The 21260-nt window shown below is 39.5% G+C and overlaps 1 protein-coding gene across 2 annotated transcripts in view; it reads right to left on the bottom strand.

The window, feature by feature from the left end:
* Positions 1-21260, bottom strand: part of LOC124595168 — a 236997-nt gene that overhangs the window by 55752 nt on the left and 159985 nt on the right. For both annotated transcript variants that reach the window (XM_047133780.1, XM_047133781.1), the window contains exon 10: positions 16442-16578. In XM_047133780.1, coding sequence (XP_046989736.1) covers positions 16442-16578 — 137 coding nt within the window. The remainder of the gene's footprint in view (positions 1-16441; positions 16579-21260) is intronic.

The raw sequence follows: 21260 nt of genomic DNA, 5'->3' as shown, positions 1-21260 counted from the left end.
AACGGTCCATTGGAGCTACTGATAGCCTTGGGAGAGTCAGCCATGACAAAACTCTACCATCTGGCGAGCAAGATGTAGGAGACAGGTGAAATATCCTCAGACTTCAAGAAGACTATAATAATTCTAATCTCAAAGATAGCAGGTGTCGACAGGTGTGAAAATTACCGACTCTGTCAAAGGACAGTACTGCCGGCAGAAAGCACTCCCCCCCCCCCCCCCCCCCCCCCCCCATCTCGCCAGCATACACCAGATTAACTATCAGTTTAATATAATAAGTCATGGCTGCAAAATTTTAACACACATTCTTTACAGACGAATGGAAAAACTGGTAGAAGCCGAACTTGGAGAAGATCAGTTTGGATTCCGTAGAAATGCTGGAACACATGAGGCAATACTGACCCTACGACTTATCTTAGAAAATAGATTAAGAAAAGGCAAACCTAAATTTCCAACATTTGTAGATTTAGAGAAAGCTTCTGACAATGTTGACTGTAATGCTCTCTTTAAAATTCTGAAGGCGGCAGGGGTAAAACACATGCAGTGAAAGGCTATTTACAGTTTGTACAGAAACCAGATGGCAGTTATAAAAGTCGAGGGGCATGAAAGGGAAGCAGTGGTTGGGAAGGCAGTGAGACAGTGTTGTAGCCTATCGCAGATGTTGTTCAATCTGTGTATTGAGCAAGCAGTAAAGGAAACAAAAGAAAAATTTGGAGTAGGATTTAAAGTCCAAGGAGAAGCAATAAAAACTTTGAGGTTCGCCAATGACATTGTAATTCTGTCAGAGACAGCAAATGACCTGGAAGAGCAGCTGAACGGAATGGACAGTGTCTTGAAAGGAGGATATAAGATGAACATCAATAAAAGCAAAACGAAGATAATGGAATGTAGTCGAATGAAGTCAGGTGCCTCTGAGGGAGTTAGATTATGAAATGAGACATTTGAAGTACTAAAGGAGTTTTGCTATTTGGGGACCAAAATAACTGATGGTCAAAGTAGAGAGGATATAAAATGTAGACTGACTACAATGAGGAAAGTGTTTCTGAAGAAGAGAAATTTGTTAACACTGAGTGCGGATTTAAGTGTCAGGAAGTCTTCTCTGAAAGTATTTGTATGGAGTGTAGCCATGTATGAAAGTGAAACATGGACGATAAATAGTATAGACAAGAAAAGAATAGAAGGTTTCGAAAGGTGATGCTACAGAAGGATGCTGAATATTAGATGAAGTTCACATAACTAATGAGGAGATACTGAATAGAATTGGAGAGAAGAGGGAATTGTGGCACAACCTGACTAAAAGAAGGGACCGGTTGGTATTACATGTTCTGAGGCACCAAGTGATCACTAATTTAGTATTGGAGGGAATTGTGGATGGTAAAAAACGTAGAGGTAGGCCAAGAGATGAATACACTAAGCAGATTCAGGAGGATGTAGGTTGCAGTAGTTACTCGGAGATGAAGGAGCTTGCACAGGATAGAGTAGTACTGAGAGCTGTATCAAACCAGTCTCTGGACTGAAGACAATGACGACGACGACGACGACAACGATGACAACAACATGCTTACATTCTAGGCTAACTGACATACAAAAAATGGACAAGTGCTATTCCAGTGTTCTAATTATTTAAATATCTGCATATTACTAAACTGTACAATAATGGATTGGTGAGTAACATATGGCAGTGTTCCACCAAGCACAATAATCTATCTCACTGTAATCGACTGAGCAATAGTTTTAGAACCACTTGGTTGTGAGTGCCTACTGACAAACTCAGCACTGTCCAGGCATTCATTTTGCCAATTTTCTATTAGGAATGAAAACAAGAAATGAACTGTGTTTGTAGCAGAAAATCATTTCAATGTATTAGTGAAAACACCTATGACATTGTGAAACAGTTTTTGTATGCTGCTTCATGTGTCAACAACATGACTTGATGAACACCTCTTATGGCACGCCTCTTCATAATTCTACTGTTTTCACCTATATCCATTTGCACTTCCCAGTTGTAAGCTGTCAAAAGTGCTGCCTGGAGTTGAAGACTTTTCTTAAGCTAACTCAATCATAGGAGTGTATCATTAGTAAAAAATAAATGTATCAAAACTTCATGGATGATGTGGTGTTTTTTCAAACATCTCAGTGTTTATGTCACCTGTTTTGAACTGTACATTGTACAAAGATATATTTGTGCAGGTACATACAGTGGCGTATGTGGACATTGTCTGCAAAACGTGCTGCAAAGAAGTACCCAATTTAAACATAATGCATAATGCCCAATTCACTGTTTATAATGTCTTATCTCGTGAACTATGACAGGTAGGTGGTTCTTACGACTAATGCGACTGTTGCCTGACAGTAACAAATACAAGTTTGGTTGAAATTGATCCAGTGGTTTAGGAGGAGATGTGGAACATATACACATAATTTTTTATAATATGTATGTATGAATATAATACAATAATTTTATGCATGGTCATTACTCTTGTCCTTCATAATAATGCTGCATAGAGCTCACTTTGGTATACAGGACCAGTGGTCTCTGGTGGCTCTTACACAGTAATTCAATTTCTTTTCCTTTCTTACCCCTTGTATTAGTGTTGCATTGAAATTATGTGAAGAACAGTGCAAATGTTGACAGTATGCAACGGCACTTTCTGTTGAAAACAGTAAGGCCTACTTTACTGTTTGTCCTTGAACTTGTATTAAGTACTGTTTGGTCCTGTCCAGGGTTTGATTCACTGGCAGCATTAGTTTTACATTAACAGTGATACACAGCAGTATGGATAGGTTTTCTCCTCCTCCATATCCATTAATGGATGTCAGCGACCACATAATGCATCTTTATTCTATGAATCGCAATATGTAATAGTTGTTCTGCACTTGGTAATCCAGTCAACTTTTATGTTATCTAACCAAGACATTCTTTTTTGCCCTTTTCTCTTCTATTATTGAATTTGATGTTCTGTAATATATGTATTACGTATGCAGTTTTCCTTCTTTTAAATTTTGTTAACATTTCTCACTGTTTGCGTGTTCTTCACAATACTAAGGCATGAGTACTCTTGCTGTCCATGGTGAAGCCACATTTCAAAGAGACTGATCTTTCTTGCTCATGTCATATTTAGTGTGCATCCTTCAGAACCTGGGAATATCTTTTTACTGATGAAGAATCAGCTGATATCCATCACGCCTATGGTTCCACTAAAGGCAAATGGAAAGAGGCATGTCGACGCTAGGCCCATCTCTTCCCGAAGCAACGCAACCATATCACAGTAGTTTTGCATCAATACATAGGCACCAATGGTTAACCAGATCCTTTCATGTTATTACATTTTGATGATTGCATTCTACAGGTATTTTAAATGTTGGTATGGTATTTTCAAAGAAATAATTTTGGTACACAAAGCCAAATAAATCATAATTACATTATTGGTCTGTAAAGAGCCATTGGAGACTGTAGGACCCTTATAAACCAAAATACTCAAGAACGTACCCCCAACCTACCTACGAAATTTTGCCTGTGGTGTTTGGTACATGCTGTATGTGACTTCTAGTTCAGGTTCTTATCAGTTATTCTTATTAAACACCTAAGAATTTAGAATGTTCTTTATAATTTCGTTTTGTACGATAGTTCTGATAGAATGTAAATACTCTAGCATTAAAGATCACTCACTGAAGGGCGGAAGCCTTGAGTCATCGACAGGTGAGGTTATGGTGAGAGTTGTGCCAGGTGAAGTCAAGAAGAAGGAGAGAGAGAGAGGCAGAAGGCAGGAAGAGGTATTGGGGATAATGGGCTAGCCCCTCACCAACAGCTAAATGGTTTGCTGTCTAGGAATGAGGGGAGCAAGAGGTTGCAGGAACACAGGTTAGACATGTGATGCACAGTTGTTGGAGATGGTGGAGAGCTTCACACACTCAAGGTGCCATTGGGACATGAATTTGGGAGGAGGTGACAGCAGAGAGGAATGGGAAACTGTTGGGTAGCGGGTGTGGGGGACAGTAGGTTACTGGCAACTGACGCCAGGATAATTAAAGAAGCAAAGAACATGTTGCAAGGAAAACTTCCATCTGCGTGATTTAGAGAAACTGTTGGAGGAAGGAAGTATCAAATGGCTCTGAGCACTATGGGACTTAACATCTGTGGTCATCAGTCCCCTAGAACTTAGAACTACTTAAACCTAACTAACCTAAGGACATCACACACATCCATGCCCAAGGCAGGATTCGAACCTGTGACCATAGCAGTCGCACGGTTCCGGACTGAGCGCCTAGAACCGCGAGACCACCGCGGCCGGCAAGGAAGTATCCAGTTGGCCTGGGCTGTGAAGTAGCAACTGAAATTGAGCACACTATGCTCTGCTGTGTGTTGTGCCACTAGGTGATCAGCTTTGTTCTTGGCAATAGTTTGGCAGTGGCTATTCATCCTGTGGGGCGGATGGTTGGTAGTCATGCCTGCAGAAGAGGGTATGCTGAAAAGCAATATTTCTTAAGGCTTTTTAAATAAATTAGACGTTACTGAAAGTCTAGATCTTTATTCTTCATCTCCACACATTTGCAGCCCTCTGCCACTGGAGGGCTCTGAACTGTAACGTGTAACGTGGTGATGTGTAACATAACTATCAGTATTAGAAATAGTGTCTGTAATAAAGTTTCAAATTCACAGAGTTAGTCCACTCATGGAGCACTCTCCCCTTCAGTTGACACTGTCAGAGCACAAATGAGCACTGTGAAATCTGCAACAACCTGACGTTTTTGGTTCAGTGTCATCCACTATCCTCCATTCAGTCCCAACTTAGCCCCATCCAGTTTTCATCTGTTTCTAAAACTTGAATGACATCTCTGTGGATTTCACTTTGATAGTGATGACATGGAGCAAGCAGGGGTGAGTTTGTGGCCCCATCAACAGACTCAAAATTTCTACAGTGATGATATCGATAAATTGGATTTTTACTGGAAGAAATGTGTTTGTCGTTATGACGACTATGTTGAGAAATAAATATGTAGACACAAAGAATAAAGATGTTGAATTTTAACTTAGTTTGTTTTACATAAAAAGCTATAAGGGTTTCCATACAAAAAAATTGAGAGGCATTACGTTTTCAGCACACCCTAGTAAAAAACTGTGCAATATTTGCAACGGTATTAGTAATATGACATGGCTGCTTTCACAGGTCGCCTGGTCATTGATGGGGCAGGAGAAACCTGTGACACGACTGGAGTTGGAAGTGCTGGATGTGTGGATTGGGCAGGTCTTGCTCGTTGGAATTCTACAGGGTTACAATCCCTGTGGCAGGGGATTGGGAGTGTGGGTGTAGCAGGCGTGTACTAGGATTCCTTCCTTCCACCACCTCTGAGCTACACAAGTGGGAATTATCCTTGCAACACATGCTTCGCTCCCATAATCATTCTAGCCTCAATCTCAAAAAACTCACTGCTCCCACACCCTCTACCCAACAGTTTCCCCTTCTTCCGTACTGTCACAGCCCCTCTCAAATTCATGGCCTGATGTCAACTTCAGTGTGTGCCGCTCCTCACTGGCTCTGACACCAATGCATCATGTTTCGTCTAGTCTGTGCTTCTGCTGCCACACCTCCCTCCTTCAATCCAGGCCGGCAAACTGGCTTCCTCCCACTGAGCTGCTAGCCAATCACCACAACCCCTCTCTCTGCCTCTCACCCCTCTACAACCCCTCTCCCTGCCTCCTGCCCCTCTACCCAGCCCACCTGACATGACTGACTGCCACCACAAACTACTCCAGCCTTCTGTGTCCAGCCAGCACCATGTAGGGCCTTAGATGTAAAATATAGAAGTTCCATCTGCATGTAATGTTCGAATAATTCAACCATCATTCAGTCTCAGCAAATTGTGTGTGTGTGTGTGTGTGTGTGTGTGTGTGTGTGTGTGTGTGTGCGCGCGCGCGCGTGTGTGTGGAGGGTCATGCGCACATGCCCTTCGCGTGGTGATTGATTGTGTTTTCTCTGTGTATTTGTGCTCTAGCTAGAAAAATGGACAACTATGGAAGCTTGCAAGTTTTCTTTCTTCATGTAAAGTGTCCGTCAGTGAGTGTATACACCTGCTTTTCAATGAATGACCTCCTATAATTCAAAAGTATTTACATTCTACTGCAACTTTCCTACAAAATTATACTGCCTAGTGTCTTCCTTCCATCCTGAAAGTTGTATTGTCTATCCTACGTCAGCCTAGTGTCCCATAATCCACATATACTTTGTTTCTCCTGTGTTGTACGTCTGTATGTTTTCCTATATTTTCCATCTCTCTCTGTTAAGCACACACTATGCCAATTCTGACCAATGGACTGCGACTGTCTTCTGGGAGAAGCTACAACACTGGTTGTAGTCATTATGACTGTCTTACACACAGTTCTATGTACCACCCATCCACCGGATCACTGTTACGACACTTTCCAGCAACTAACTGCTACATTTCACCTCCAAATCCACCTGCCCCTCCTCACACATAGCTCATTTCAGAATTTTACAACTTTCATTTTTCTTTCCTGCATGTGGTGATAACTTACATGCATGATCAAATATCATAATGTCAAAAACTATACTACTGCCGTCAGCACAATTTCTTCTGTCCTTTTCACTCCCTAAACTAATGCTCCGTTACCCAATTCCCCTTACAACTAACTAAGCTTTCTCTTCTGCATTATTTCGTGTTTCCCTACACCATCCCTACCCCACTGGACCCTCTGCTCCATCTATATGTGCCAATTCAGGAAAATATACCTCTTTCCCTGGCTAAAATCCAGTCTCTTATCTGTTTTTTAACACTAGAACTGGAAGTGGGTCACCTCTAATCCATTTCTTAATTCTTTCATTGGTCACTATTTTGTATTATTGCCAACGCTGCTGAGTTTCTATGACTTCATACTGAATAAAGTAATTAATCATCACACTTTTACTTTTTGTGGAGAAACATCAAAAGAGAAAAATCTAGATTCGCCTAGAACCACAGATGGGTCAGTTCTGACCTCACTGCTGCAGCCGTTATACGAGGTGTGGCTAGAAAAAAACCGGACTAGTACTGGTGAAACAATAAAACGAATGCAATAAGGCTGAAAGTCGCGTAGCCTGTCATGTGAGTCTCGCTCCGCCTACTGCTCGAGTTTCATCTGCCTCCTGCACTCAGTCTGCCCGTGGTGTCTGTTTTAAGTAGTTGACGTTTTGTCTGTGCGTCGGAAAATGTTGAGTGTACAGAAAGAACAGCGTGTTAACATCAAATTTTGTTTCAAACTAGGAAAATCTGCAAGTGAAACGTTTGTAATGTTACAACAAGTGTACGGCGATGATTGTTTATCGCGAACACAAGTGTTTGAGTGGTTTAAACGATTTAAAGATGGCCGTGAAGACACCAGTGATGACACTCGCACTGGCAGACCATTGTCAGCAAAAACTGATGCAAACATTGAAAAAATCGGAAAACTTGTTCGACAAGATCGCCGTTTAACAATCAGAGCAGTGTCTGAGTTAACAGGAGTTGACAAGGAAAGTGTTAGGCAGATTCTTCATGAAAGTTTCAACATGAACAAAGTGTGTTCAAAAATGGTTCCAAAGTGTCTCACAATTGAACAGAAGGAACGCCGAAGAATGATTTGTTCTGACATCCTGGAAAACATTGAAAGTGATCCCACCTTCTTACAAAATGTTATTACTTGCAATGAATCGTGGTTTTTTACTTACGATCCCGAAACTAAATGCCAATCGATGCATTGGAAAACTCCTGGTTCTCCACGACAAAAAAAAGCACGAATGTCAAAATCGAAATTCAAGGCAATGATGATTGTTTTTTTGACATCAAAGGGATTCTGCACATTGATTGGGTACCAGAGGGACAAACAGTGAAGCAGCATTACTACATTAGCGTCCTGGCTACCCTACGTGAGCGAGTACAGAGAAAACGGAACAATTTGTGGAGAAAAGAGTCATGGATCCTTCACCAAGACAATGCCCCAGCTCACAGTGCGTTGTCAGTGAAGACGTTTTTGGCAAAACACAACATTCCCATCTTAGATCGTCCACCCTACTCACCTGATTTGGCCCCCTGTGACTTTTTTCTTTTCCCTAAAGTCAAGTCAGCTTTGAAAGGAACTAGATTTGAGACTGTTGAAGCAGTAAAAGAAAAAGCGACGGAAGTAATGTATGGACTTACCGAAAATGATCTGCAGCATTGCTATGAACAGTGGAAAATTCGTATGGAGCGGTGTAGAGACCGAGGAGGAGAGTACATTGAAGGAGATAACATGAAATTGTAAATAAATGTTTTTTCCAGCATCAGTCCGGTTTTTTTCTAGCCGCACCTCGTAGTAATTTCATACCTTGTGTCGCTTCATGTTTTGTCCAAAATCTCACTTTTCTGTCCCTGCCTGATGATGTTGCAGTTCTCCAGCAGAAGTTGAGGGAAGGGCACCAGGTTGAAACATGCCTGAATAAGTAGGTAAGTATTGTACAGCCAGTGCTTTGTTTCAAGCAATATGGTGTCAGTAATGGATTTTATATAAATATTATAAGATAAAATGAATATAAATGCTCCAAAATTAGCTGTAATAACATAATATTTTTTAATATTTTACATGACAGGCCTGTTTTGGCTTACTGTCACTATCAAGTGACCTGAGAAAACAACATTGGTGAAATTATCTATATGTAAATTGTGGCTGTTTTATATTTATATTTGCATTGGTACTCATGTCTAGTTGGAAGTGACGACCATACTGCAGCTATAGTAAATTTTTTCTGTCATTTCTTCGTAAATATAATACTTTTGTTGTTACAAAACACAGAATATGTTTTTGTCAGATATGACAGGTCAAGTTTGACAGTTCTTTACTATAATGATATGACAGTTCTTTACTATAATGATATATGTTTACACAGTATTTACAGCTTATCAGAGATGACGTTACATTTCTCTGTTCTGTAAGTTTGGTTAACTGTCATTTCATTTTGTATTCTAATACGTCAATAAAATTTTCAAGGTAGTATTTATGTTTAAAATCTGTGTGTTCATTAAGAATTTCAAGTGTATGGATAGAAATTTCCAGTTCTTCAAGAATGTTCGTAGGGAATCCTTTCGGTATTTTATGTAATATTTCTAACACAGTTTCAATTTTCTCAGCTTTATTGAGTTGAGTTTTCAAATGTAAATAGAAGCATGACTGCTTACTATCACTATTTCTAATGTTTTCTTTAAGCCTGGTGTTATAAAATATTGGCCAAACCAGATGAGAAAATTGAAACTGCATTAGAAATATTATACACAACACCGAAGGACTTACTATGAACATTCTTGAGGAACTAGAAATTTGTATTCATACAAGGAAATAGCCATACAAAATTCTTAATGAAGGCACAGATTTTAAACATACATACTATCTTGAAAATTTCATTGACTTAATAAAATATGAAATTAAACAGTCACAATGTTAACAAAACTTACACAAACCGAGGTTAAAATTTAAAGGAAAGTTAGAACAATGAAATGTAACATCATATCTGATAAGTTGTATACACTTTGTAAACATACTGCATCATCGTAAAGAACTGTCGAGTACAAACTGTCAAAACGTCTGACAAAAATGTATATTCTATGTTTCATAACAACAAAGTGTATTATATCTACCAAGAAACAATAGAAAAAATTTATTATTAATGCAATATGGTCATTTTTCCCGAGGGCATGCAGCTTTACTGTATGGTTAAATGATGATGGCATCCTCTTCGGTAAAAAATTCCGGAGGTAATATAGTCCCCCATTCGGATCTCCTGGTGGGGACTACTCAAGGGGAAGTCGTTTTCAGGAGAAAGAAAACTGGCATTCTACGGATTGGAGCATGGAATGTCAGATCCCTTAATCAGGCAGGTAAGTTAGAAAATTTAAAAAGGGAAATGGATAGGTTAAAGTTAGATATCGTCAGAATTAGCAAAGTTCGGTGGCAAGAGGCACCAGACTTTTGGTCAGGTGAATACAGGGTTATAAATACAAAATCAAATAGGGGTAATGCAGGAATAGGTTTAATAAAGATTAAAAAAAAATAGGAGTGTGGGTAAGCTACTACAAACAGCATAGTGAACGCCTTATTATGGCCAAGATAGATACGAAGCCCATGCCTAACACAGTAGTACAAGTTTATATGCCAACTAGCTCCGCAGATGACGAAGAAATTGAAGAAATGTATGATGAGATAAAATAAATTATTCAGATAGTGAAGGGAGACGAAAATTTAATAGTCATGGGTGACTGGAATTCGACAGAAGGAAAAGAAAGAGAAAAAAACATAGTAGGTGAATATGGATTGGGGGGAAGAAATGAAAGAGGAAGCCGCCTGGTAGAATTTTGCACAGAGCATAACTTCATCATAGCTAACACTTGGTTCAAGAATCATAAAAGAAGGCTGTAAACATGGAAGAAGCCCGGAGATACTGACAGGTTTCAGATAGATTATATAATAGTAAGACAGAGATTTAGGAACCAGGTTTTAAATTGTAAGACATTTCCAGGGGCAGATGTGGACTCAGGGAGAGCATAAGGGAACAATTGACAGGAATGGCGGAAAAAAATGCAGTAGAAGAAGAATGGGTAGCTTTGAGGGATGAAGTAGTGAAGGCAGCAAAGAATCAAGTAGGTAAAAAGACGAATGGTAGTAGAAATCTTTGGGTAACAGAAGAAATATTGAATTTAATTGATGAAAGAAGAAAATATAAAAATGCAGTAAATGAAACAGGCGAAAAGGAATACAAACGTCTCAAAAATGAGATCGACAGGAAGTGCAAAATGGCTAAGCAGGCATGGCTAGAGGACAAATGTAAGGATTTAGAGGCTTATCTCACTAGGGGTAAGATAGATACTGCCTACAGGAAAATTAAAGAGACCTTTGGAGAAAAGAGAACCACTTGTATGAATATCAAGAGCTCAGATGGAAACCCGGTTCTAAGCAAAGAGGGAAAAGCAGAAAGGTGGAAGGAGTATATAGAGGGTCTATACAAGGGCGATGTACTTGAGGACAATATTATGGAAATGGAAGAGGATGTAGATGAAGATGAAATGGGAGATACGATACTGCGTGAAGAGTTTGACAGAGCACTGAAAGACCAGAGTCAAAACAAGGCCCCGGGAGCAGATAACATTCCATTAGAACTACTGATAGCCTTGGGAGAGCCAGTCCTGACAAAACTCTACCATCCGGTGAGCAAGATGTACGAGACAGGCGAAATACCCTCAGACTTCAAGAAGAATATAATAATTCCAATCCCAAAGAAAGCAGGTGTTGACAAATGTGAAAATTACCGAACTATCAGTTTAATAAGTCACAGCTGCAAAATACTAACACAAATTATTTACAGACGAATGGAAAAACTGATAGAAGCCGACCTCGGGGAAGATCAGTTTGGATTCCGTAGAAATGTTGGAACACGTGAGGCAATACTGACCTTATGACTTATCTTAGAAGAAAGATTAAGGAAAGGTAAACCTACGTTTCTAGCATTTGTAGACTTAGAGAAAGCTTTTGACAATGTTGACTGGAATACTCTCTTTCAAATTCTAAAGGTGGCAGGGGTAAAATACAGGGAGCGAAAGGCTATTTACAATTTGTGCAGAAACCAGATGGCAGTTATAAAAGTCGAGGGGCATGAAAGGGAAGCAGTGGTTGGGAAAGGAGTGAGACCGGGTTGTAGCCTATCCCCAGTGTTATCCAATCTGTATATTGAGCAAGCAGTAAAGGAAACAAAAGAAACATTCGGAGTAGGTATTAAAAACAATGGAGAAGAAATAAAAGCTTTGAGGTTCGCCGATGACATTGTAATTCTGTCAGAGACAGAAAAGGACTTGGAAGAGCAGTTGAACGGATAGGAGGATATAAGATGAACATCAACAAAAGCAAAACGAGGATAATGGAATGTAGTCAAATTAAGTCGGGTGATGCTGAGGGAATTAGATTAGGAAATGAGACACTTAAAGTAGTAAAGGAGTTTTGCTATTTGGGGAGCAAAATAACTGATGATGGTCGAAGTAGAGAGGATATGAAATGTAGACTGGCAATGGCAAGGAAAGCGTTTCTGAAGAAGAGAAATTTGTTAACATCGAGTATAGTTTTAAGTGCCAGGAAGTTGTTTCTGAAAGTATTTGTATGGAGTGTAGCCATGTATGGAAGTGAAACATGGATGATAAATAGTTTGGACAAGAAGAGAATGGAAGCTTTGGAAATGTGGTGCTACATAAGAATGCTGAAGATTAGATGGGTAGATCACATAACTAATGAGGAGGTATTGAATTGAATTGGGGAGAAGAGGAGTTTGTGGCACAACTTGACTAGAAGAAGGGATTGGTTGGTAGGACATGTTCTGAGGCATCACGGGATCACCAATTTAGCATTGGAGGGCAGTGTGGAGGGTAAAAATCGAAGAGGGAGACCAAGAGATGAATACACTAAGCAGATTCAGAAGGATGTAGGCTGCAGTACGTACTGGGAGATGAAACAGCTTGCACAGGATATAGTAGCATAGAGAGCTGCATCAAACCAGTCTCAGGACTGAAGACAACAACAACAACAACAACAACAACAACAACAACATGGTCATAACTTCCAACTAGACTTAAGTACCAATGCAAACGTAAAGATAGAACAGCCATGATTCACATTTGGATAACCTTACCTATGTTATTTTTGCAGGTCACTTGATAGTGACAATAGGCAATAACAGGCCTGCTGTGTAAAATATTAAAAATATATTACCTTATTAAAGCTAATTATGGAGCATTCATTTTCATTATATCTTATACTGACGTATACTATGCAGAGGTCTCAAGAGACTGTAATGTATAAACAGTGCTTGCATATAACATTTGTTATAGCCCAACGTCTAAGAACAAAAGAGGACATTGCAAATGTCATAAATGAGATTTCGGTTCATGAATCTCAGGGTGAGCCATAGGAGTTTTCATCTTAGGAACCTGTAGTTTCATACACTTCTTCAGATGATTATGTTACACCACATGATGATTTACTTAACACTGATTAAGTTTTGCGGTTATATATTTATTTTGGAATTATTTATCTACAGGGTGTTTCAAAAACGACCGGTATATTTGAAACGGCAATAAAAACTAAACGAGCAGCGATAGAAGTACACCGTTTGTTGCAATATGCTTGGGACAACAGTACATTTTCAGGCAGACAAACTTTCGAAATTACAGTAGTTACAATTTTCAACAACAGATGGCGCTGCGGTCTGGGAAACTCTATAGTACGATATTTTCCACGTATCCACCATGCGTAGCAATAATATGGCGTAGTCTCTGAATGAAATTACCCGAAACCTTTGACAACGTGTCTGGCGGAATGGCTTCACATGCAGATGAGATGTACTGCTTCAGCTGTTCAATTGTTTCTGGATTCTGGCGGTACACCTGGTCTTTCAAGTGTCCCCACAGAAAGAAGTCACAGGGGTTCATGTCTGGCGAATAGGTAGGCCAATCCACACCGCCTCCTGTATGTTTTGGATAGCCCAAAGCAATCACACGATCATCGAAATATTCATTCAGGAAATTAAAGACGTCGGCCGTGCGATGTGGCCGGGCACCATCTTGCATAAACCACGAGGTGTTCGCAGTGTCGTCTAAGGCAGTTTGTACTGCCACAAATTCACGAAGAATGTCCAGATAGCGTGATGCAGTAATCGTTTCGGATCTGAAAAATGGGCCAATGATTCCTTTGGAAGAAATGGCGGCCCAGACCAGTACTTTTTGAGGATGCAGGGATGATGGGACTGCAACATGGGGCTTTACGGTTCCCCATATGCGCCAGTTCTGTTTATTGACGAAGCCGTCCAGGTAAAAATAAGCTTCGTCAGTAAACCAAATGCTGCCCACATGCATATCGCCGTCATCAATCCTGTGCACTATATCGTTAGCGAATGTCTCTCGTGCAGCAATGGTAACGGCGCTGAGGGGTTGCCGCATTTGAATTTTGTATGGATAGAGGTGTTAACTCTGGCGCATGAGACGATACGTGGACGTTGGCATCATTTGGACCGCAGCTGCAACACGGCGAACAGAAACCCGAGGCCACTGTTGGCTCACCTGCTGCACTAGCTGCGCGTTGCCCTCTGTGGTTGCCGTACGCGGTCGCCCTACCTTTCCAGCACATTCATCCGTCACGTTCCCAGTCCGTTGAAATTTTTCAAACAGATCCTTTATTGTATCGCTTTTTGGTCCTTTGGTTACGTTAAACCTCCGTTGAAAACTTCGTCTTGTTGCAACAACACTGTGTTCTAGGCGGTGGAATTCCAACACCAGAAAAATCCTCTGTTCTAAGGAATAAACCATGTTGTCTACAGCACACTTGCACGTTGTGAACAGCACATGCTTACAGCAGAAAGACGACGTACAGAATGGCGCACCCACAGACTGCGTTGTCTTCTATATCTTTCACATCACTTGCAGTGCCATCTGTTGTTGAAAATTGTAACTACTGTAATTTCGAAAGTTTGTCCGCCTGAAAATGTACTGTTGTCCCAAGCATATTGCAACAAACGGTGTATTTCTATCGCTGCTCGTTTAGTTTTTATTGCCGTTTCAAATATACCGGTCATTTTTGAAACACCCTGTATGTGCTGCACACACCTACTTTTCAATTGCAGCCATACTTGTCTAAGGCAAGAAATGTAACATGTGACAATTTTTTCACCTCACTGGCTGTCACTCAAACCTTGAAAACAAGTACTGTGGGTACCACAAATCGATCTTGCACATATATATCAGTCTCTGCCATGAAAGCAAAAGTGGAGTTATATAGCATAGCGTTGTTGAAGAAGAATGATACTGAATACATCACTGATTGTTTATCACAGGAAGAGCAAAAAGAATGTCCTGATTCTCAGCACTACACACCTGTATGTGAAAACCGAGTCTGGAAAAAAAGAAAGGGCCAGATAAAGTTACTAAACATGGGGTTGATGTGCACGGACAAATGGCTAGCAAATACTCAGCCGAAGTACAATCCAGACATTGGCCTGCTCACACATTTTCCAACTTGCTGGATTTACCTGGGATAAATGCCTAGGTACTGTACAATGTTCTAAATGAGAAAAAAAATGAAACGCAGAGGCTTCATGCTGCAGCTGAGGGAGGAGCTTGCTGGGAAGTACACAGCAACAAGCAAGATTAGTACCTACGACACTCCCGAAGATATTCCTGAGAGACATGAAATGCGGAATATGTGGCCCTGTAAAATCTGATTGCACTGGAAACAAATAATTTGTAAGGTGTTATATGTGTAAGAAATGATCTGCAGTAAATGCGCATCAAAAGACTATTATTTCTGCTCATTATGTTATGCTAGCAAATAAATGCACCCAGCAAATGTGTGCAAGTTTTCTTAATAATAGTTTATAATTTGAAAAAAAAGTTATTTTATTTTTATTGATTTTATAATAAAATAACCAGCACTTCAAAGAATAGACCCATTAGCAGCCACATAAACCCAATGACAGCCGGATAATAGAACAGAAAGATACCTGGGTTGTAAGTGATTCAGCCGCATTTCTAGATATAGCCATATATCAGTGGTTGTAGTGTTAAATGCTGCCTAAATTATAACTCTTACATTTCTAGAATCTGTTACATAATTATAAGTTTTATCTTCAAATTAGATATTTTCTATGAATGATCAGCTTTCAATTCCTATGTGTTATTTAGAGGCAGACATAACAGCTTGTTTTCTGAACCCCATATGTAACTCTCAGAGAGGAAACGTTTTGAACATATCTCTGCATTACAAATATTAGTTTTATCCTCTTAGTTGCATCAGTAAGTCAACATGTGCTGAACAGTAACTTTTTCAAGAAATGAAATTTCACACTAGAAAAATAGCTATTACAATAGAAACTATATAGCTGTCTGCACGTGAAAGCAAATTGACTTGAGAGACTGAAGCTAGTGAGAATGACTGGTCTGTTGACAGCCGGTAGCCCTGTGTAACGGAGTTTCACATAAAAGCCAGTATCCAGCTCTCTAGTTTACAACAGCTAACTGTATTGATAATGGTAATATTTAATTGAAAAATGCACCACTATCACTCTACAGACACACAATATTTAGGGGCAATACATCTGTACATCATTTGTTTTAGTAACAAGCTTTACCAACAGAGCCTGCTCCATGATATAGGCACCTATGCCACACTCATAAAATCTGGATCAAAGTCTAAGCCTCTGGAACATCAGGTGACGCCCTTCAGTTGTCTGACATGGATATAACAACATAGTTATCTCCAGCATGCAATAGTGACATCTGTGGGAACTGGACAACATAAATAAGGGTGTGCAAGTACATTGCATCTTGTATCTAATACTGCAGCAGCAACAACTCAAAGCAACTAAAAACAAAGAAGAAGTACAGTAAATGTAATCATCAAATGCCTCACCTGTGAATCAACCTCAGTTTTTTTGTTCTGACCAGCAACTACATCGTCAGGCAATTGCTCTTCCACTGTGGTGGTTGGCTGACTACTTGCTTCATTCTTTACCTCTCCTTCAGTGATGCTGATACTTGCTGGTTCACCTTATTACAAAAATAAGAATGATTCAAAATATACTTTCAATTAGAAAGAAGGGGGGCAAGCTCTCTCTCTCTCTCTCTCTCTCTCTCTCTCTCTCTCTCTCTCTCTCTCATGTATGTGTGCACCCATGCACACGCGCATGTGCGCCCCCCCCCCCCCCCCCCCCCCCACACACACACAAAAGTGCAAATGTACACACGTACACGCAAAAAAAGTGGACACTGTGCTCATAACTGTCTCTTCATGTAGGAACTTTTACAGAAATGGCAAATGTAGCTTACTGGAGCCATTGCCTACAGCAAGCCACGTTTCTCAATCTGTGAATCACATCACTTGGGTCTCGTAAAGTAAATACATACATGGCTTCATGGAAACTATTTAAATAATTGAAGAAGGAATGTCACAGTATTTGCTGCAATGAACATCTGTGATAAGAAATGGCCCTAAGTACTCCTGCCCAATAATACAATATAAAAGTATACTCATATGAAGTAGCTACAGTTACTAGAGTGACTAGATGCGCTAGCAGTGCATTAGGTCAGTGCCTGCTGAATGCTCGGTGTTTCCGTACAATATCTTCTGTTCTTCTGTGGTTTCAATCTTCTGTGGAACTCTGAACTGAAGTGTGTTTGGTAGTGAATGAAACACAGGAGCAAGGGCCTACACCAGTCAGTGTGCGTAAAGGGCAACGAGACATTAAAAAACAACTAAGGTTGTCATATAGAATGTCCTAAAGATTTTTCTACTGATCTCGATAGCAGTGACGAAGCCAGGAATATTATAAATTTTGCACGAGTTCATAAAATGACAAGAAATCTTGTGATATTTCCATACCGATTATATTCCATATTGACAGTATAGTGACATTGGTGGACACTCTAGAAGCGAGCACATGTTTTGATTCTTCAAGAAAGGGATCGAACTGAAAAGGTAAATTACAGAATTCGACAATTTTGACAAAAAGTTGGTGCGTAGAACAGAGAAGAGTATCTGAGGGCTAGAAAAATACAGAGTACACATAAGACAAATTTTGCTCGATATAAACAGAAATATCGCCCTGAAAGTACCATAAGTTACTTTTGCATAGCATATCGCTAATCTGGGTGATGGATACAGGACGAAGCACCAGTAGGAGCTACAAATAAAATTTTTTTCCGGGAGATAGGGAATATTCCAGGTTGTATCAAGGGTGGCCATCAGAACTAAAATCCTGGTGGCAGCATACAAGTACTTGCGTGCTGTAATGCATGGAGTCTCATAAACAAAATATGTTCATATATGACAATACAATAATGTCTCAGATGTTACCAAAATTAATTTCATAGTTTTCTTGACAACTTTCTAGCTGTAAGTTTCTACAAGATCCAACAGAATGCAAATTCAACAGAGACAACAGTTTTAGTTACAGAGGTGGAACAGTTTCACATCTCTTATGCTACTTTACTTTTTATCTCAGAATACTTTTATGTTTCATGATAAAATGTGTATCACATGCATCTATAAACTTTCAGAATTTTCCTGCATTGTTTTCAGTCCAAATATTTCAGTGGTACTGTTGTTCCACAGCTTGAAGTACAAAAATATTTTTCTTCACAATTTCTTGTAATGTTAGTTTTTATTATGTTTGTAATAGCTGGCGAAATTTTCTTTTGGAAAGTACTTCAACATATTATATGCTAAATACAAAAAGAAAAAGATGTCTCATATTTTTCAGAGTTTTTACTAACAACTGAAAATGTCTAACTGACAATGCTACACGACAGTGGGATGACCTTGAGGTGCCTATTTTCGTGGTGGCCACTACAGTTGCAGGTTTGTCTCAGTTTGAAAAGCATGTTCAGATGGCTCAGCGGAAAGAACACCATCTGGACTTGGCAGTTTTAAATTGTTGTGAATGTTGAAATTATTAAAGCAGGAGTAGTGCAATCTGCAGTATGATTTTTCTAAGCTGATATTTGTGTGGTAATCAAGGCTTCAGATTTGCTTAACTGTCTCCAAGATGAAACAAATATCTTCATGTCCAACTCAGAACACGAAGTGAGCACATGATCAAGAGATTCACACATACAACTGCGCAAAATTAAACATTGAGATAATTCTGATTCTCTCTTGCTGCTTGCCATGCTTTGGAAGTGTCCACCTGACCTCATTTTGTAATAATGAAGCATGTCATTTATAGATTAGTGCCCGACTTGAAGCAATTTGTTACAAGTCATTCCATTCAGGCTTCTACCAAATGGTTAATATATCTTGTTTCCCATCTTTGGTATATGATGTAAAACACTGACTTGCCTAACTCATAACTGACATTCATTGGTAATATCCTGAACATTACAGAACTGCCTTCCAAACAATTCACACCGCAAGACTACTACAAATAACTTAATTCATTTTCAAAGCTCTGGGTTTTCCAAAGTATTTTAAGTACAAATATTATTGATGCATGAATAGAACTGGAAACTCGCTAAGTTCGCATTTTGTAGCCTACAAATGTTCTATGAGTGCCCCTCTGATCACACAATACACGTCAAAGTCAAGTTTGTTCCATAGTCAAAGTCAAGTTTATTCCATATCTCGTGTAGCAAAATCGTGTCAATGGTCATCATAGCAGCACTGATGCATTCTCAGAGCTGTTCCACTGTTCTTGGCAGTAATATATCAACACAGTCCTTAATGTACTTAAAAGGAAACAGTCACAGGATGTTAGGTCTGGCAATCTGGAGAGAGGGGTCGGAAGGCCGGGCACAACAGGGAACACAACTACATGATCTTCACTATTGCAACCAATCCAGCAATGCGGAAGTTCACCATTTAGGTAGCAACGAACACCAGCGCTCCAATGAGCAGTGCCCCGTCTTGTCGGAAGACGAAATTCTCGGAATCAGCTGACAGTTGTGGAAACAACCACAACTGCAGTATATCGAGGTAACAGGTGCAGTATTCTCACAGAAGAATAATGGCCCATACAGCTTCGTATACAACACTGCAGAGGAAACATTACCCTTCAGCAAATCTCATTCACATGCCACAATTTCATGGGGATTTTCAGTGCTTCACATTCTTAATTTGGGGCAACGAATCTTTCAGAACGTATACACAGACAAAAAAGTCCCTCATTTTCCCTGGTTAAAAACACACTTTCTCCTGGGTGAAAGTACACTATGTCCCATGTAAAGGTAAATTTTTGTGTGTTAAGTAATAATGCACTTTCCTTTGGAGCTGTAAATCTTATCAATCCTGTGAAGGTAAAGTTTTATACGCCACAGTACAGCTTCCCTGATACTTTAGGGAACAAAACGCAGCAAAAAAACAATGTGTTTTGGCAATGTCTTTGATGTGTGGTGACAGGTACACTGATATTTTCATATTACGAACTTTCGTAATACAAATTACCTCAAATACAACACGGTAGCTCCCAAAACACCGAAATTGAGATTGTGCTGTGTGATGAGCTATTGTCAGCCAATCATAGCTCATGTCGTGTGATCTCACCAGCGAATGACAGCAGATACTTAAAGCACTGGACACATTATGTAGTTAGCTAACAGCAACATCACTGTTAAGTAGCTCAAATACACAAATGGCAAAAGTTAATGGTTTAAGTTAATATATGTATAGCATAGTTACAAGAAAAGCTAAGCTTACACATATAATATTGGTCGTAATTCCCCCCCCCCCCCCCCCCCCCAAAGGGTGTGGTTAGGGAGGGTCCTAATGGCTCAGCTTAAATTGCAGTAGTTGATAAGTGCACTGATAAGTGTGATTATAAATTTCGCTGCTGTACACCAAACATTTTGTGGTTACTTGGCTGAATGCGTGTTCCGTTGAGGAATTCGACTTTTCCATTGGAAAGTCAGTTATGTGTGAAATTGCTCAAGTACTCACTTCACACTTGTTTTAATGATAACTATACTTTTTTTCCACAGTTACTGCGTAACTTATACTGTGAAAGAACTAAAATAAATACGAAAAACTAACCTTAAAGCTTGGTATTTTTTAGTGTACATTACCCTTTTGAAAGATATATCAAACACAAATGTACCCATGCAGTTTTAAATAATGGCATAAATGGCTGGTCTTCTGGGCCCAAAATTTTTCTAAGTGGCTGGTCCTAAAAGTGTTACGTTTTAAGTAAGGGTCAAATGCTCTGCGATTTGAGAAAATTCATCACACATTTTCACATTTAACATAGTTCATCCCCTGCAAAAGAAAATTTACTTTGAAAGTAACTCTTCTCAAACCACTATTCACAATATTTTACAGCAACTAGTTACAAATGTAAACAGTTATGATGTCATGCTCATTGAAAGCTGTTTGTTGTTACAGAGTATTATATAGTCTTTGTCCTAAAGCCTTTGATACATGTCATGCTCATCGAAAGCAGTTCATTGTTACACAGTATTATATAGTCTTTATCCTAAAGCCTTTGAGACATGTAGCTGTCGACGTATGATTGTGTGTGAATTATGTTTTGTTGCTGTAAATGGTGCATATTCATAAAGATTGTTTCGGTGTTACTGCCATAGGAAAATCTTCTATACTACTTTTCTGTTTATGCTTTACTGCTGGAGTATTAGACTGCAGTAGCTGGCTACAGTAGAATTCTTTGTTAGATTATCAATTCTTACAGAATTCTTTGTTAGATTATCAATTCTTACCAGTCTAAACCGCCACAATTTATCTG

Source organism: Schistocerca americana, chromosome 2, assembly GCF_021461395.2.
Source record: "Schistocerca americana isolate TAMUIC-IGC-003095 chromosome 2, iqSchAmer2.1, whole genome shotgun sequence".
NCBI lineage: Eukaryota > Metazoa > Arthropoda > Insecta > Orthoptera > Acrididae > Schistocerca > Schistocerca americana.
Note: the sequence above shows the minus strand (reverse complement) of the source record. Positions and strands in the feature narration are given on the sequence as shown.